Source organism: Lissotriton vulgaris, chromosome 5, assembly GCF_964263255.1.
Source record: "Lissotriton vulgaris chromosome 5, aLisVul1.2, whole genome shotgun sequence".
Lineage (NCBI taxonomy): Eukaryota > Metazoa > Chordata > Amphibia > Caudata > Salamandridae > Lissotriton > Lissotriton vulgaris.
In genome coordinates this window covers 1,054,693,444-1,054,709,669 of record NC_141693.1, presented here as the reverse complement: position 1 = coordinate 1,054,709,669, position 16,226 = coordinate 1,054,693,444, and the positions used below count along the sequence as shown (strand labels likewise).

The 16,226-nt window shown below is 49.6% G+C and overlaps 1 protein-coding gene across 1 annotated transcript in view; it reads right to left on the bottom strand.

The window, feature by feature from the left end:
- The window catches only part of AS3MT (arsenite methyltransferase), a 230,273-nt gene extending 217,007 nt beyond the window's left edge, over window positions 1–13,266 (bottom strand). The window contains exon 1 of the mRNA XM_086922705.1: window positions 13,127–13,266. Coding sequence (XP_086778831.1) covers window positions 13,127–13,152 — 26 coding nt within the window. The 5' untranslated portion in view covers window positions 13,153–13,266. The remainder of the gene's footprint in view (window positions 1–13,126) is intronic.
- Window positions 13,267–16,226: the final 2,960 nt, after the last annotated feature.

Genomic DNA, 16,226 nt, shown 5'->3' with positions numbered 1-16,226 from the left:
TTCGGAGTCTGACAGTGAGGGCATTCGTATATCCTTGATAAAAGTCTGCGCACCTTCTGTTGACATGTGGGCGGTGGGGGTATAGACCGTCTCATAATAGTCTGCTAAGATATCTACGATGTCCGCGGGAGTGGTGACTACCCCACCTTCTGGGGTGCGGAGCTGCGCTATCGTCCTTTGGGCCTTGTCCTTCCTTTCCAGCCAGGCCAGGAGTTTCCCCGCCTTATCCCCCAACTTCATAAATAGTGTGCTTCGTGCGCAGGAGCCGCTGTCGAACCTGAGCCCGCTGATATTCAGTGAATTCAGCCTGTTTGAGGTGCAACTGCTGCGCAGCCACCTCAGTAGGGTCTTCCTCGTGTCGTGACTGTAGCACAGCCAGGTCAGCCTCGATCACCCGGAGGTCAGAGTTCACAGCTCGCTTATGACCCGTTATAGAAGCTATCGCTTGGCCCCTTAGCACCGTTTTATACGCCTTCCACAGGACCCCTGGCGAGCGAACCGAATCCAGATTTTCTTGGAAATAATATTTTGTAACCGTGACCAGCTCTTTTCTAATTTGCGGGATCTGTAAATAGCCGGGGGAGATCGGGAAAATTCGCCTCCGGGCTTTAAAATAAGAGGAATAGGTCAGGGAGACCGGGGAATGATCGGAGATACCTCTAGGGCCTATCAGTGCCTCCGTTAAATGGGGTAGACTATCAGCTGAGAGGAAGAAATAATCGATGCGAGAGAGACTATTGTGTACCCCCGAATAAAAAGTGTGCCCACGTTCCCTGGGATGTTTAAATCTCCACCCATCCGTGAGGCCTAGTGCCTCTGTTAAACCAGCCAGTCAAGACTTACCCGACCCCGGCGTTCTGCAGGGATGGCGGTCCAGCCCATCGTCTACAACCGCATTGAAATCGCCCCCTAGTATGAGCTCACCCTCCGGCAACGTCAACAAAAAAGCACTAAGGGCGGGAAATGCAACAGCATGAAGGGCTGGTGGAATGTACACTGTCACCACATTGAACTTCCTCCCCTCCCACAAGCAGGAGATGGCTGCAAATTGCCCCTGTGTGTCCTTCCAAACCTGCTGTACAATCAAAGGAAAACGTTTGCACACCAAAATCCCCCCCCTAGAGCCAGTGGAAAATTCAGAGTGAACTACCATTGTGTATCCCCAGCGGTCTAAAGCCCTACAGTCCGCGCCCCCAAATGCGTCTCCTGAAGCAATACAAGTGCCGGGGCTGTACGGCGTAGATATTGCAGTACCAATCCCCGCTTAATTTTATCCCCCAACCCGTGCACGTTCCAAGTAAGCAAGGTCATAGGAGACACCGGGGTCATAACCGGGGCGCTAACATCTGTTATTGTGCCACCCAATTCCTCGTCTGCCATCACAATCAAAACATCCTTGGGAGCCCATCACTGTATCATGCAACTTAGCATATAGAACTTTGAAATGCACCCCATAGCCAAAAACAAAAACAAAACCAACAAACCCTGCCCCCCCCTCCGCCACTGCAAGCACAATTCGCACATTGTCACAGCAGTCAATACCATCAATCTCCCGTATCCCAGAATCCCCCCTCCAACCCCACCCTGCTCCCCTGCCTGTGGACCTCGAACTGCCCACCCCCCAACATGGCAGACTGCCTCTACTTCCCCCAACCATGCTAAACACGTAGAGGTGAAGCGATTCCCCCCAACCCGTGGCAATCGCATTATCTATAACAGAATATCGCTTACCATTTAAAGACATAACCTTTAGAACAACATCATAACATGTCTACGAAAATCGCAAAATCTGACCTGTTACATAACCGGAACATTGAGCTCAGGCACCCCCCAAATTCCACTCCCCCGTCAGGTAGCCCCCCTCCCCCCAATACATCCCCCCGCCCGTTACTTGTGAATGTCATCATAGGTCCGTCCGACAGGTGGCCATGAATGCCGCTCACTCCTGCTCGTCCAAGCCACTTGTTTCCATCCCGGCCTCTGTCGCCGGAATGTCAGGTTCCCCACCTTTCCTCCGATCTGCCTTGTTTCGGCGGGTACCTCTTGCGTCGCCGAACTTTGTCCATCCCTCCAGCCATTCCCAAGTTGCATCAGGAGAGTCAAAAAAACACTGTTTACCGTCCCACTCCACTCACAATTTGGCCGGAAAGAGCATGGCATGCTTGATTTCCCTGCTGCGGAGTTCCTGCTTAACGGCCTGGAAGCAGCGTCTTTGTGCCTGGACCCGTGCCGTAAAGTCAGGAAAGAAGGAGACCTCATAGTTGTCAATCCAGGGCGGGGGACCCGCCCTGGAGCCTGCAAAATATTATCCCTATCTCTAAAATTAAAAACTCTTGCAATCAGGGGTCTCTGCGGAGCCCCAGGCTTGGGTCGCCCGCCTGGCACTCTGTGAGCTCGCTCAATGGAGAAATAAGCGGAGAGCGCCTTAGGCTTCAGATGTTTCGTGATCAACTCCTCCACAAAGAGGTCTACAGTAAGCCCTTCTGTTTTATCCGGAACCCCAAGGATTCGTATATTGTTCCGACGGGCCCTCCCTTCATAATCATCCAGTTGTTACGCCATGCGAGTCTGTTTCTTTTTCAGGCCGGACACTTGACGTTGCAACTCAGAGGTGTCCTGTAGCGCCGCCGTCACCACCTTGAGCTCTTTCACTTTTTCATTCATTTGTTTGAAATCCGCACGGAGCAGGGAGACCTCAGTTGTAACAGAGTCCATTGATGTACGCATTCCCCCTATGGCCGCCAGGACGTCGTGAAGCGTTGGTTCCTTGGCCAGGGTGGGCGATACTTCCGCGCCCTCTTTGTCCGCTCTGGGCGAGTCGCCTTTGTCCCCTCCTTTGTTCCAGGCAAATTTAGACAACTATGCCTGATTGGTACTCCTGGAACCTCTGCCCCACGTCGCCATTTTCTTCGTCGTCATGGGGAGCAAGCCAGGGGTACGTACAATGATAATAGCCCCAGCCCCTCCGAGTCGTCCACCAGGTCTACAACCCCCTGGTGGGGCCGATAGCTACCTTTAGCAGGCCGTTGTTGTATTCGTCGGGTAACCTGCGGCACTTCAGATCCGGGTCGCACTCACCAGTAGCAATCGACGTCAGGGTATGCGCAGATAGCACGTGGGGGCGGACACCGGCACCCCGCACACTGGCGTCACAGATCAAGCCGCCAAATCTTACTCCGGCCCACCGATCAACACTCCGTCACAGGCAGGAATGTAGGAGAACGCCCGCAAGGAATGTCACCATCAAGAGAGGGGGCTGAAACTAGTCCGGTGTGTAGGGGGGGGAGGCGGGGACATCAGTTGCCCCCTGGCCGCTGTAGCATGGCACACTGGTCCCAAAAGCTCAGCCCCACTACCCCCGCCGACAACCATAAAGTGCACAGAAGTCCACTCAGCGCTGAGCCATCGGCCCGGGGAGGCGACTGCAGCGGTATCTCAGGGAAGCAACCTGGCAGCGCCACAAGGGACCGGTAGGCCGCCCAGGGCCCTGCAGGAGTCGGGGGGCCCGTGCATCAAGGTCGGCACCAAATCGCATCAAATCTGGCCCCCCGCTGCATCATTATCGGCCTCAATTCCCCTCAGCCCCACAACATCGGGCGCCGAGCACCATCAGGCCCCGAAGCCGGGGCCGCAAGTAGTGTCGCGCCCCTGGCCAACAATTCTGGACTCCACAAAGCAGGAGAGAATTCCTGCAAGGGGCCGGTATCCACAGCCCCCCTCCGCGGCATCCCCGCGCCCACGGGTCCAGGCGGAAAGAGGTCCTCAAGTCAGAGGGGGGGTGAGGGGGCCCACACCAGTCCGGCCACGCCCTCACTCGGCGCTCCCCCCGGTGCCAACCAGCGCTAGGCCCTGATGCCGGGGCCTCAATTAATTCCGCTCCCCAGGCCAACACATCTGCACCTTAAAGAGTCCGGGAGTCCACAATGGGGTCAGTCCCCCGCCGTCCCTCAATGTCGCCTCCCCACGTCCAGGGAGTCAGACCAGTGAAAATCAGTAGCCGAGGGAGAGGAGGGGTCTCCTGTAGAGCTGGCCGCACCCAAGCTCGGTGCTCACGCCGGCGTCGCCATTTTGTGCAGTTCAACCCCGTTGCCCTACAAGAGCCCGCTCATCACCTCCCGGGGGCCACGGCCCCGCAAATCTCCCACCGGAACCTCCCAGGCGGTGTCAGGCATTAGATCGCTCCGCCGCGGCTCTAATTTGCCCGGATCTTCAGGCTGTATCGGGATATTGAGCCACGGGTCGAGCAGAGCTCACTTAGGCTACGGCCATCACACTCGGCCGCTAGCCACGCCCCCCCCAAGTTGCTACTTTTAAACTAAACACAATAGTTTTTTTTTTTTACTTTGTCCGACCCAGTGTGGCAATCCGAAATTCACAATCAATGCACAGGTGTAAAATCTAGCAAAATCCGACAATCCACGAAACATTTTTAAAAGAAGTTTTAGCTCTCATTAAATATTATTGATTGCGATATGATTAGTCCTGAACTCAAACCCACATTTGGACAGACTTTGGCAGGAAAACAACAGGAAGCACAGAAACCAAGCACAAAGTGTCAGTGTCCTAAATGCCCACACAGCAACAACAGATACCCAAACTTGCAACAAACCCATGAACGCTGGTAGCAAATAATATAAAATAGTGCCACTGTCAAAGACCAGCTGGCAGCACATGAAGAACAAATCATGTACAATTTGAGCTTTTGAAATGTTGATAGTATAGGGAGCGTATGTTATTAGGATTCTTTAGCAATACAAATTAACCAACCATAGGGGAATCCCTGTAGAGGCGTAACAAATACTTGCAGAACTAATGGGAAAAGTATAAACCATGCTTTGAACAAGAGTGCTAGGGCTAAACTAAATAAGAAAAAATTCTTCAAAAAGGTTGTAGACATGCAAGCGTCTACCCTGGTACAACATACAGGGAAGTATGGACATGAAAGAGGCCCAGCAATCCCAATCGCATTTGCCATTTAGAGCCAGAATCCTGGATATTCTCATATAGAAGCAGCTACTCTAACACAATAATCACCTGCACTTAACATTTTCCATTTGAAATGGCGTCACTTTGTTAAGATTACTTTCTCTCCCTAATCATCCTAAAACATTGCCAAATAACTGATCTCTCCTTTCCAGTCGTCTATGTTCTCACAGCAGCCCAGCTCCCACTCGCTTCTTCAGCTGGAGGCGTAAAGGAAAATGTAAGTCATAGAGAGAGGACCATGTGGACACTCAATGCTAATATTGTGGAGCGGGTGGACAGCCTCCAGTTTCTTTCAGTGACTCTTTATGTCTTCCTCATTATCTCTTGGACGATAATTGAATTTCTAACTCTTATCCCAATTCCTCTCACTGTCAAAAAACACATCTTTCCCACTCCTCTTTCATTCTAACATCTGCTCTTTCCTATTATTTCTCCTTTTCCTCCCTTCTACCTGTGAGTCAAATGCATAGGGCGGGCTAACCACGGAACACTGTTTCTTCTGTTATAGGAAAGACCACTGTACTCCATTCAAGACCCTTTCATCAATTGCTCTATTGTGTCTCCCGGCCCTCTCCTCCTTACTCTCGTTTCTATTTCTCCTGCCCCTTGCACCACTCTCGGTGCTTTGAGGTGACCTTACTTTGCTTTAGGAGGTGTATTTTTGATTTGATTATTGTTAGAATAAAGTATATGATCTCTGCAGAGAAACTAAATATCATATAGTATAATACATATATATGTACCATCATGTTAAATGCACTTCAAATGGTCATGGGAAAGCATTTCTCTTAAGCCGACTATAAGCGTTTGTGCATCCTGCATACCCCACAATGTCAGATATTTGGGCAACTTAACTGAAGGTTGCAATATGGTCATCATGCTCACTGCCAGATCTCAGTTCAGAGCTCATGGCTCTCTGGCTGGAGCAAAAGCCTTATGGTGTCCCCTGAGAACAGTCCGCTAAGTGCTGCGTGGTTCTACGGATATGTGCTTTGGACCCATGGTGCCTGCTGACAGTAGTCCGTTCAGAACTGCATGGCTCTGGAAATGGGCACCAACTGTGCCCTCTTTAATTAACATAAAACTAATGCTAATGACCTGGATTGATGATATGAACTAGTGATGGCAGTATACCAATTTTATGGAATTTATTGGTCTGAAGAGATTTTATACCTTTGTCAGAGGGGAGTGCGGCCTACAGGCCACACACATGTAGAGTGCCATTTCCTTGTAACACTGAGACCCTTGAGATAACATCCTATGTGTGTGTAGCATCCGATCATACTCATGTAACGGTCCATTTCCATATAACACTGAGATTCCCGAGCTGACATTCCATGTATCTGCCACATTAGTAATGCATGGTGGATAAGTGCACACAGTGGCAGCTAGATTCCATGTGAGATGTATGACTGCAGGGACTAATGGGGTCAATTTTGGATTGCCCTCCACGAGATGGAGGGTGGGTGCAGCTTCACCAGGCAATGGCAGTGTACTGCAAGCACTCTTGTGGCTGGAAGATGGCAGCCCAGACACTTAAATGAGGAAGGATGGAAACAGGACGGTCCTTTTAAGAGGACCTTTTTAGCAAGTGATTTCTGTTTAGATTTTCCTATGTACTGACATTTAGTTGATGGTTGGGGTGAAGGAAGTGAGTCAGCAGCTTAAGTTGTTATTGGTGAACATAAGGTTTTAGGCAGGGCCCTAATTGCTACTTCAGGAAAGCCGAAGACAATCTGGCGCACAGTTTATAGTGCCCTTGTTTTGGATACACCTGCATGGAGCCAGCATTATCACTAACTGATGTGGGAGCCATGACTGTGCACAAAGGCTGTGTCGGCACTACAGTAAGAAAATGACTTTGAAAGGAAACCACTCCAAATTGTTCCATAGACAGTGTCTCCACATCCCCTGGCTAGAAAATCATCATAAACATGGGAACCAAACCACCCCACTTTGCTCTAGATTCAAGTACTTTTTGGCCAAGGAGGTGCTGTGACAACAAAGTTCATGTCCGCATGACAGCCAGTCTCAATGCAGTGAAAGGACGTCAACCTGAAGTCTTTGCAACTTGCTGGAGAAGCTGTGGGTCTACCTAACACTTACTCTGATCAGAGAGAGAACAAGAGTACCTGGCCCCGCAGAAAGAGGGGCTGTCGAGAAGGGGAAGTCCGGCCGTGTTACTGGAGTGGAGCACCAAGAAGCCAAGCACCAAGAAGCCAAGCACCAAGAAGTCAACTGCCTCCAGGAGCAAAGCTGGTGCTGGTCAGAGTTGTGAGGCATCATATGGTCTCCCTGAATGTAGCTAATGTGATGTACTGCATGAAATAACTAAAGCTTAAATAGCGTGCCATACAGCATCCCTGCAGGATGCCCAAACCACTGGTGCTGTTACCGCCCTACATGTGGCATATCCTTCAAACAGCTGTAATTGCGATCAAAGTGGAAGACTTGCTCCATGACTTGGGAGGCCAGAACTGCCGAAGATCAGCACACATCAATCAAGCATTCCATGCTGATCACCTCTGTGGACAGTGAAGTGAAGATCAGGGCTGCCACCCATGATTCAAGAACTATCGCTACCGAAGCTAAAAACCTGCCCCGTAGCCTGGATGCCACACCTGCTGCAAGTCAGCTCTCACCAATGAGGTCTGCTATGCTGATCAACTCAGTGGCCCGAGTGAGGCTGCCACATGGCGTCACATGAGACCAAAGCCACCAACAGTGAGATCCTGAAAAGCGCACAATCCTACGCCATAACATAGAGTGTATCTTTAACCCCTTCGATGCTGATGACGAGCTGAGCTCGTCATCAGCCACGGGGGGCGTGTGCGGATGACGAGCTGAGCTCGTCATCTAACGCGGCTTTTAGAAAAAAGCCACGTAGCGCGAAAATAACCGCCGCAGCGATGCAGTTAAAGTTCTCATTTTATTGGTACCTGTACTCTGTCTTTACCAATGTCCATATCTATAAGAATGCGCCCTAGATACCTAGATATTGGGGTGTCACCCTGGAGTAGGCGAAGGAACTATGGGCCACATGCATCAAAGTCCGTTTTTGCGATTCCTAATTTGCGATTTTTAGAGAATCGCAAATAAGGAATCGCAAAACAGGATGCATGAATAAAATTGCATAAAATTTGCGATTCGGTAAAAATCGCAATTTTTACCGAATCGCAAATATTATGCGAATTCCAATTTGCGATTTCACAATTCCCATTGATTCCTATGGGCCAAAAGGCCCATAGGAATCAATGGGAATTGCGAATTCGCAAATTGGAATTCGCAAAATGTTAATGCATTCCATGGGTGCAGGGGGGGGGGTCCAAAGGACCCCCCCCCCTGCACCCCTGAAGTGTATTTTAAAATGGATGTTTCACACACACATGTCCTAAGGACGTGTGTGTCTGTAACATGACATTGTTTAAAATGCTAATTTGAGCATTTTAAGCCTTTTTCGTAAATTACCACGAGGTTCACCCTCGTGGTAATCTGCCCCCCCCCTAATTGCGAATTCGCAATTTTAATATTAATCATGCATTGCTTTTAAGGAATTGCAAATTTGCGATTCCTTAAGAGCAATCGCATTTCTGGAATTCGCTAAAAATAGCGATTTTTCCAAAAATGCTTGATGCATAGTAAAAAGGTATTTAGGAATCGCAAACGGCCGATTTTACCGAATCGCACCGTTTGCGATTCCTAAATAGCTTGATGCATGTGGCCCTATAAGTAGTGAAGTGCTCAACTAAGAGCCCTTAGGAGAGATCACATACCCTGTAGCTCTAGGCTTATCTAATTGTATAGTATTTCATTTTGTTGTCATGTTATTTAACTTCTTGCTTTTACTGAAAACAAGAACTGGGCTAGACAGTGATTTACTGTGTCTGTTACTTGACTCTTTGACATGAGTCACTGTCCCCACAGCGGAGGCTCCAGGAAAGGCAGCTTGATCGGAGGATAGATGCTCAAACCCAAGCCTTCTGGATACTATGCTCTATGTGACCAGTTCAGAACCACTTGGATGACTTTGGCCCAAGCTGTCCTGACAACTAGAAGGAGTGGTATTGGCAGAAAGGCACACATGAGTCTTGAGGTCCATCAGAATTTGTTGTAGTCAAATGAGCAGATTTGCTCATGCAACGCATGATAGGGAGTAAGCAGGACAGTACATTATTTGGTAAGATATGGAGCTGTTGCTCTCTCTCCTAGCAGTGGTGCACTGTCGGTTATCTTGTACCACGCACACACCCTTCCACTATAGTGTAATAATTGTGTGAAGTCTAGCATATGTTTCCTACTGGTAAGATAACCTTTCAGGACAAAGTTCTACCCTTATAGTTTAAAACTTTGAAATGATACTGTACAGTTCAGTACAGCACACGTGCAAAAAGTTTGGAGGGAACAATATTTGTATTTCCCAACTTTAACGACTGCCTTAAATTGTACATTTTTTGTGCAAAGTCTTTTGTGCAAATGTTAGTAGATAGGGTAGTGTGTCAAAATTGATAGGTGGTTGCTCAGGACTACCCAAGTACCACCCGTGGCATGCCACCTTAAAGCAAAGTCGTGTAAAGAAACTCATAGCACTGCTTTAGGTTATTTCTGGGCTACGTTCCAGAGCAAACGTTTCCCACTGGAAAGTAATGTGCACATCAATACTTTGAGCAACTTTTGGTAACACCCCAACAGCAAGTATTGATAAATCTGTTCCAAAGTGTACAGGACACCACTGCTGTGATTTGTTTTTATTGTGCGTCTGATCTATCCCTTGCTGATCGTTACCTTGCAAGAGAGTAAATTAAGCTGTGGGAGTGGGTGACAGGGTGCACATAAAGCAATAACAAAATAAAAGCAGCCCTATCAAGCTGTAAAATACTCTTTGGAGGAACAGTGGAACACTTCAGATGAGACGGACCTGAAGTCTTGCAGTCCAGTCAGTCGTGCAACAGCAGCTGACGGGAGGAAGGGGGGGGGGGGGGGCTAAGTCCTCTTAGCTTCTGCCCTTGATACACCTTGCACGGCCACCCTCCCATTCCTACCAGAGGTGTCCCCTGGCAGGAGCACATTTAGAAGAGTTCGGGTTATTAAAACAAACAAAAGACAGTTCGGGGATTAAAGTGGAGATAATAAGCAGAATGACTCAAAGCAACGCTACGTGCACGGAGGAGCCAGGGCTGTCTCTCTCCACAACATGACAATTGAAAATGCACCACATCCTTCTCCAGCATCATATGAACCATGGGTACTCACAAACTTTCTCTAAGGGGCCAAATTTACAGTGTAGTTTGTGGCCAAGGGCCGCACCGGTGGGGGCGTGGTCAGTGAGAGAGGGGGCGGGGCTAGAGACAAAAAAAACTGTGACCATGAGGTTGAACACAGGCCCTGGCAGCGGATGTCTTTGTCCACTGAGCCACCAGACCGAGCATACACACATATCTCTCTCTCTGTCTCCCTCCCTCTCTCTCTTTCTCTTCCTCCCTCCCTCTCTCTATTACTCTACCTCCCTCTCACTCTCTCTCTCCGTCCCTCCCTCTCTCGCCTCCCTCACTCCCTCTGTCTCCCTCACTCTGTCTCCCTCACTCTGTCTCCCTCACTCTGTCTCCCTCACTCTCTGTCTCCCTCACTCTCTCTGTCTCCCTCACTCTCTCTGTCTCCCTCACTCTCTCTGTCTCCCTCCCTCCCTCTCTGTCTCCCTCCTTCTCTCTGTCTCCTTCCCTCTCTCTGTCTTCCTCCCTCTCTCTGTCTCCCTCCCTCCCTATCTCTGTCTCCCTCCCTCCCTCTGTCTTCCTCCCTCTCTCTTTCTCTACCTCCCCTCTCTGTCTCTTTCCCTCTCTTTCTCTCCATCCCTCTCTATTTCTCCCTCCCTCTCTTTTTCTCTCCCTCTCTCTCTGTCTCCCTCACTCCCTCCCACTTCCTCCCTCCCTCCCTCCATCTCCCTCCCTCTCTCTGTCTCCCTCCCTCTCTCTGTCTCCCTCCCTCTCTCTGTATCCCTCCCTCTCTTGGTCTCCCACCCTTTCTTTGTCTCCCTCCCTCTGTCTCCCTTTCTCTCCCTTTCTCTAACTGTCTCCCTCCCTTTCTCTAACTGTCTCCCTCCCTCTCTCTCCCTGTCTTCCTCTCTCTCTCCCTCTCACCCTCTTTCTCCCTCCCTCCCTCCCTTTGTCTCCCTCCCTCCTTATGCTTCTGCCTCCCTCCCCTCCCCTGTCTCTCCCTCTCTCTCCCTCCCCGACTCTCTTTCCCTCCCTCGCCTTCCCCTGACTCACCCTCTCTCCCTCTCTCCCTCGCCCTCCCCCGACTCTCACTCTCCCTCTCCCTCACCCTGGCTCTCCCTCCCACCCTCCCTCTCCCCTGACTCGCCCTCTCTCTCCCTCCCCTGACTCTCCCTCTCTCTACCTCCCTCCCCTCACTCTCCCTCCCTCTGTCTCTCCCTCCCTCGCCCTCCCCTGACTCTCCCTCCCTCGCCCTTCCCTCACTCTCCCTCCCTCTGTCTCTCCCTCCCTCGCCCTTCCCTCACTCTCCCTCCCTCTGTCTCTCCCTCCCTCGCCCTCCCCTCACTCTCCCTCCCTCTGTCTCTCCCTCCCTCGCCCTCCTCTGACTCTCACTCTCCCTCTCCCTCACCCTGCCCTGGCTCTCCCTCCCTCTCCCCTGACTCTCCCTCTCTCTCCCTCCCCTGACTCTCCCTCTCTCTACCTCCCTCCCCTCACTCTCCCTTCCTCCCTCCCCTCACACTCCCTCCCTCTGTCTCTCCCTCCCTCGCCCTCCCCTGACTCTCACTCTCCCTACCTCCCTCCCCTCACTCCCTCCCCTCACACTCCCTCCCTCTGTCTCTCCCTCCCTCGCCCTCCCCTGACTCTCACTCTCCCTCTCCCTGCCCTGGCTCTCCCTCCCTCCCTCTCCCCTGACTCTCCCTCTCTCTCCCTCCCCTGACTCTCCCTCTCTCTACCTCCCTCACCCCCCTGGCTCTCCCTCTGTCTCCCTTCCCTGACTCTCCCTCTCTCGCCCTCACTCTCCCTTCCTCAACCTCCCCTGTCTCACCCTCCCCTGACTCTCCCCCTCCCTCTCTCACTCCCTCCCTCGCCCTCCCCTGACTCTCTCACTCCCTCAACCTCCCCTGACTCTCCCTCCCTCTGTGTCTCCCTCCCTCGCCCTCTCTCTCCATCTCTGTCTCCCTATCTCTGTCTAGGCAAGGTGTATTAATTCTATTAGAAATATCACGAAAAGCAAGAGCTATTTGCTGCACACATCGAACCACCTTCCCCAGCCTTCCCAAAATCTGCAGCACATTATTAGTGACTCCCTAATGTAGAGGGTGCACGAGAGCTGTCTGGACCACTGCAGCAGAGATCAGGTGTAATCCGGAGGGCAGAGATTCCAAATAAGGCTGGGCTGATTCAGACTTTCATCCCTTCAGTGTCGATAAAACAAATGCTACTCGAGGCTGCGCAGAGTGATCTCCAAGTGGCTCGGTTCAATCAGTCACGGGGTTTGTCCTGATCACTGTAATTGTCCAACAATCCCCCCCCTCCACCCCCCTCCTCTGTGGCAGCCCGGGATGAGTCAGCTTGCCTGGCGCGCACACAGCCGTAGCACTACACAGGTCTTTAAAAGACCATTAAATCGTTAATGAGGCTTTGTTCTGTTTCACCTCTTCTGAGGCCCCTGCAGCTCCACTCTATGGCTGGAATTTCCCAGCCCCCCTAGAGCAGAGCCTCTCCGAGTCAGGCTGCATCAACGCCGGTGTTTACTAAAACTATTGATTTTTTTTTTTTAAATTGGTACATGTCTGCAAGGTCCGGCGGGCCGCCAAGGAAGGCTTGCCGGGCCGCCACCGGCCCGCGGGCCGTACTATGAGTACCCCTGATATGAACCTTCTCTGGCCCTGAGCCGTGTGCAATGGTTGTCCTTCCGATATCATCCCTCAGTTAAGTTTTACCTTTCAATCAAAGACATTCACATGACATGAAGCCCTCATTTAAAAGTCTTGTTTTTTTACCCCTTTAAATAAGCACATTCAAGTTAGTTATGCTTCGGCAGCACAGTGTCTGGCGGCGGCTGAGATTTCTTTACGCCGCATGCTGATAGATGGCAGTAACGCTATCTAAACCTGCGGTGCTTCGGGCTGGCCACAGTGCGCTTTAATTACCTTGAGGGGCGACAGCACTGCGACATGGTGGCTCCCTGCAGAGGACTTTTCTTTCGTGCTTCTGCTTCCTCCTTTAAAAATAAAAAAAAAACATGGCACCCGGCTCCGCTCGAGCCCGCCCTTGCTGAGTCATCGCGAGGCACAGCGAGGGTGCTAGCAGTCACTCGCAACTTGTATAGCAAGCAGCTAGTGGTGATAAAGGTTGTTGGACTTCACTCTGGCGGGGTGGTTTTAGAGTGCTGAATCAAGAAAATGCTGCCTCTTCGTTTATTTCAGGAATGTTGTTCTTCGAGAGCGAAGCGTATGATGTTTCAATCCAGTCATTCATGCCAACCGTCTCAATTCAGGCGGGAGACTCACGATTTTTTAGCGAAAAAAACCCGTCTTCATTATTTGAGTTGCCTCCGCCGGCCTAACCTTCCCTCTGTTTAAATGTTAGTAAATGGGGAAAATTAATTCTCCTGATTATTTTTCATCATCTTCCTCTTGTTATCAAATGTTGGAATATATGCAGAGCAGGAAATAGTTTTCGTTTTGTTTGTTAAATCTCACACCTCCTCCCCTCTGAAGAACACAGAGGGACATTTTTAGGTCGAGCCTAGCATGCGCTACTCTAGGAAAGGGCCTTATGGAATCACTCCAGACTTCCCAGAGACTTCTCCATGTGGGTTGAATGCCTCCCACACATTCCATTGGCCTTTGCATGTGGCTTTCAATAAAGAAAACACGCAAATGGCCAAAGATAGGTGCATGTCCCGCCTTTCCTCTAAACATTCACTCCCATGGCCTTTGGGTCTCGGGAGCGAGCAGCGGCCGCAGGCTGGCAGCTGGTCCTGGATCAGATTACTATAACATAGCGCGGTCGCTTTCACCTTCCTCTATTCAGTAGAAAGTAAATTTCAGTCTCTGCAGCGCAAGGGGATGTGGCTTCATGGTTAGGGCAGCCGACTTTGAAGTTGGGGATCCAGATTTGAGTCTTGGTGCCTGCTCAGGCATTCTGTGATTCTCCCGTTGCCGTAAAATGAATGTGTTATGTAGCTTGTTTTTGCAAAGCGCACTAATACCTTCGAGTTTGCGCTATATTAAGGTGCAAAAATAAATAAATAAACAATACAGACAGGGGAAGCATCTCCCAGCATTAGTGCACTCTCGTGTATTTTATTTTTGAACTGGGAAACCTAGCATATGGATCAAATAATCTAATTTAATATCAGAGTACAAAACAGCGGCTATGATTAAGATTCCTAGTTTTCCATATTTTGTCACAAAAAGTGTAAATTCTAAAATTGTTTTAAGGCTGAGCAGGTAGTTCATAGCCTGGCATGCCAAGGTTTAACACTAGTAGTGTTAGCAGTTCTAGCTTTGAATCGGGGTTAGCAAAAGGGTTGTGCTTTCCATTCGCACTCTGTTGTGTTTTGGGAATATAAATGTGCAGCAGTTCACCAGTTTTTTCCCATGTCAAGTCTCTTTTCTGCCAGTGTTCCATGCAGACTGCACAGCCACACCATGAGCCCAATCCAGCCCTTGCCTTTACTCACAAGTCTCTAGTCTGCTGTTTTAGCCTGCAGCAGTAGATGGTGAATGTTTGGCCTTGCCCTTGTAACCTTCCCCTTAGTGGTCCATTTTGTAACTTATGGGGTGGGGGTAATCTGTTGGTGTGCAACAGTAAATCACTACTAGTAATCTTGGTAATATTCCCATACAGCAGTTGTGTATGTAAATATGTTGTGCACCTTCTAGACTTAGTGCCTCAGTGTATATATAGACTTTATTGCTTGGTTAAAAACCATTACAATTTAAAAACATGTTTGATTCATTCATAAAAAGGACCGCTGAGTAAAAACCCTCAATAGCATTGTGGACAGATAATGGTCAATTTAGGAAACACAATCGATTCATTTAAAGAAAAAAACATAGATTGAAAAAATACAGAGCTTGTAAATTGCTTAAAACCTTCAAATACATTGTGGGCAGATAATGTTCACCTGGGAGGCTAGGAACGAATCGGCTGCTATTAGCAGTCTAGGGTTCTGTTGTTAAGCCGGCAGACTGAATGCTGCCCTGCTGAAGGAAGGGCGATTTGGCGGAACTAATGTCTCCCAACAGTTTTGACACCTTGTTGACAAGTTTGGTAAGCCCAATGTTCAGCTTGATGTTATCTGGATTAAGGGCAGCCATTATGGCCTGGGGGCATGATCGAACTCCTAGCCTGAGCCATTCATCCCGCAATATTAACCATCGGTCTGTAAGCATAGCGGGGAATGCACATACTATTTGTTCCATTGCCTCGGAGTGATAGCCGCACATCCTGCATTCGATGCTATTGCCTGAGCGGCGCCATTCAGGCAGGTTCTTTAAAAATGGCCAGTAACCCATCCTCAGAGCTAAAAACTTTTGTTTCCAGTAGAGTGCAAATATGCTTGATAAGTGGGGCAACTCAACGCCTGGTTTAAAATTGGAAACTACTGTCCAGGCATGTTTTCTTTTTGACAGAGTTGCCCTGTCGGAATGAAAAGACGACAATCTCACACTCTTATTGATGGCAACCTCTAGCACCGGCTGGGAGGGGTATGTTCCACAGAGTTCTTTGACTCATGGTAATTGTAGGCTGTGATACAGGTGTTGCAGATACTTCTGGCTAGTCTGGTATTTCGATATTTCTTGCCAAAGTCTGGTCTCTAGGGAGCACTCCCTGGCATGGCGCAGTCTGTTACAGAACTTTATGAACGCACCAGCCTCTACGCCGTGATGGTCCTGTCGGCCCAGTTCGAGTCGAACTTGGGCTGGTGAAGCTGATTTTGGCAGACGAAAAGCACGTTTAAAAATGTTGATTTTTAGTATGTTTAGTAAAGTACTTGTTGTGCCCTTCGTGATCTCATGCCCTTGTGACAAATAGTTGATTATCTTCGCCTTCATCACTTTCATAATGGGTGATAGGCTTGGGCCAAGTAGCTGTTTTGACATTTTCGCGGCGGCGGCCTCTAGTGGCAAGCCTTTGGTCCTTAATGTTTCTTTTTGCTTGACGAATGAACGAACATCTGCGTTCGAGAAAGATTCACAAATATTTGTAGTAAGATGTTTATTCGAGTTTTGTGTTATT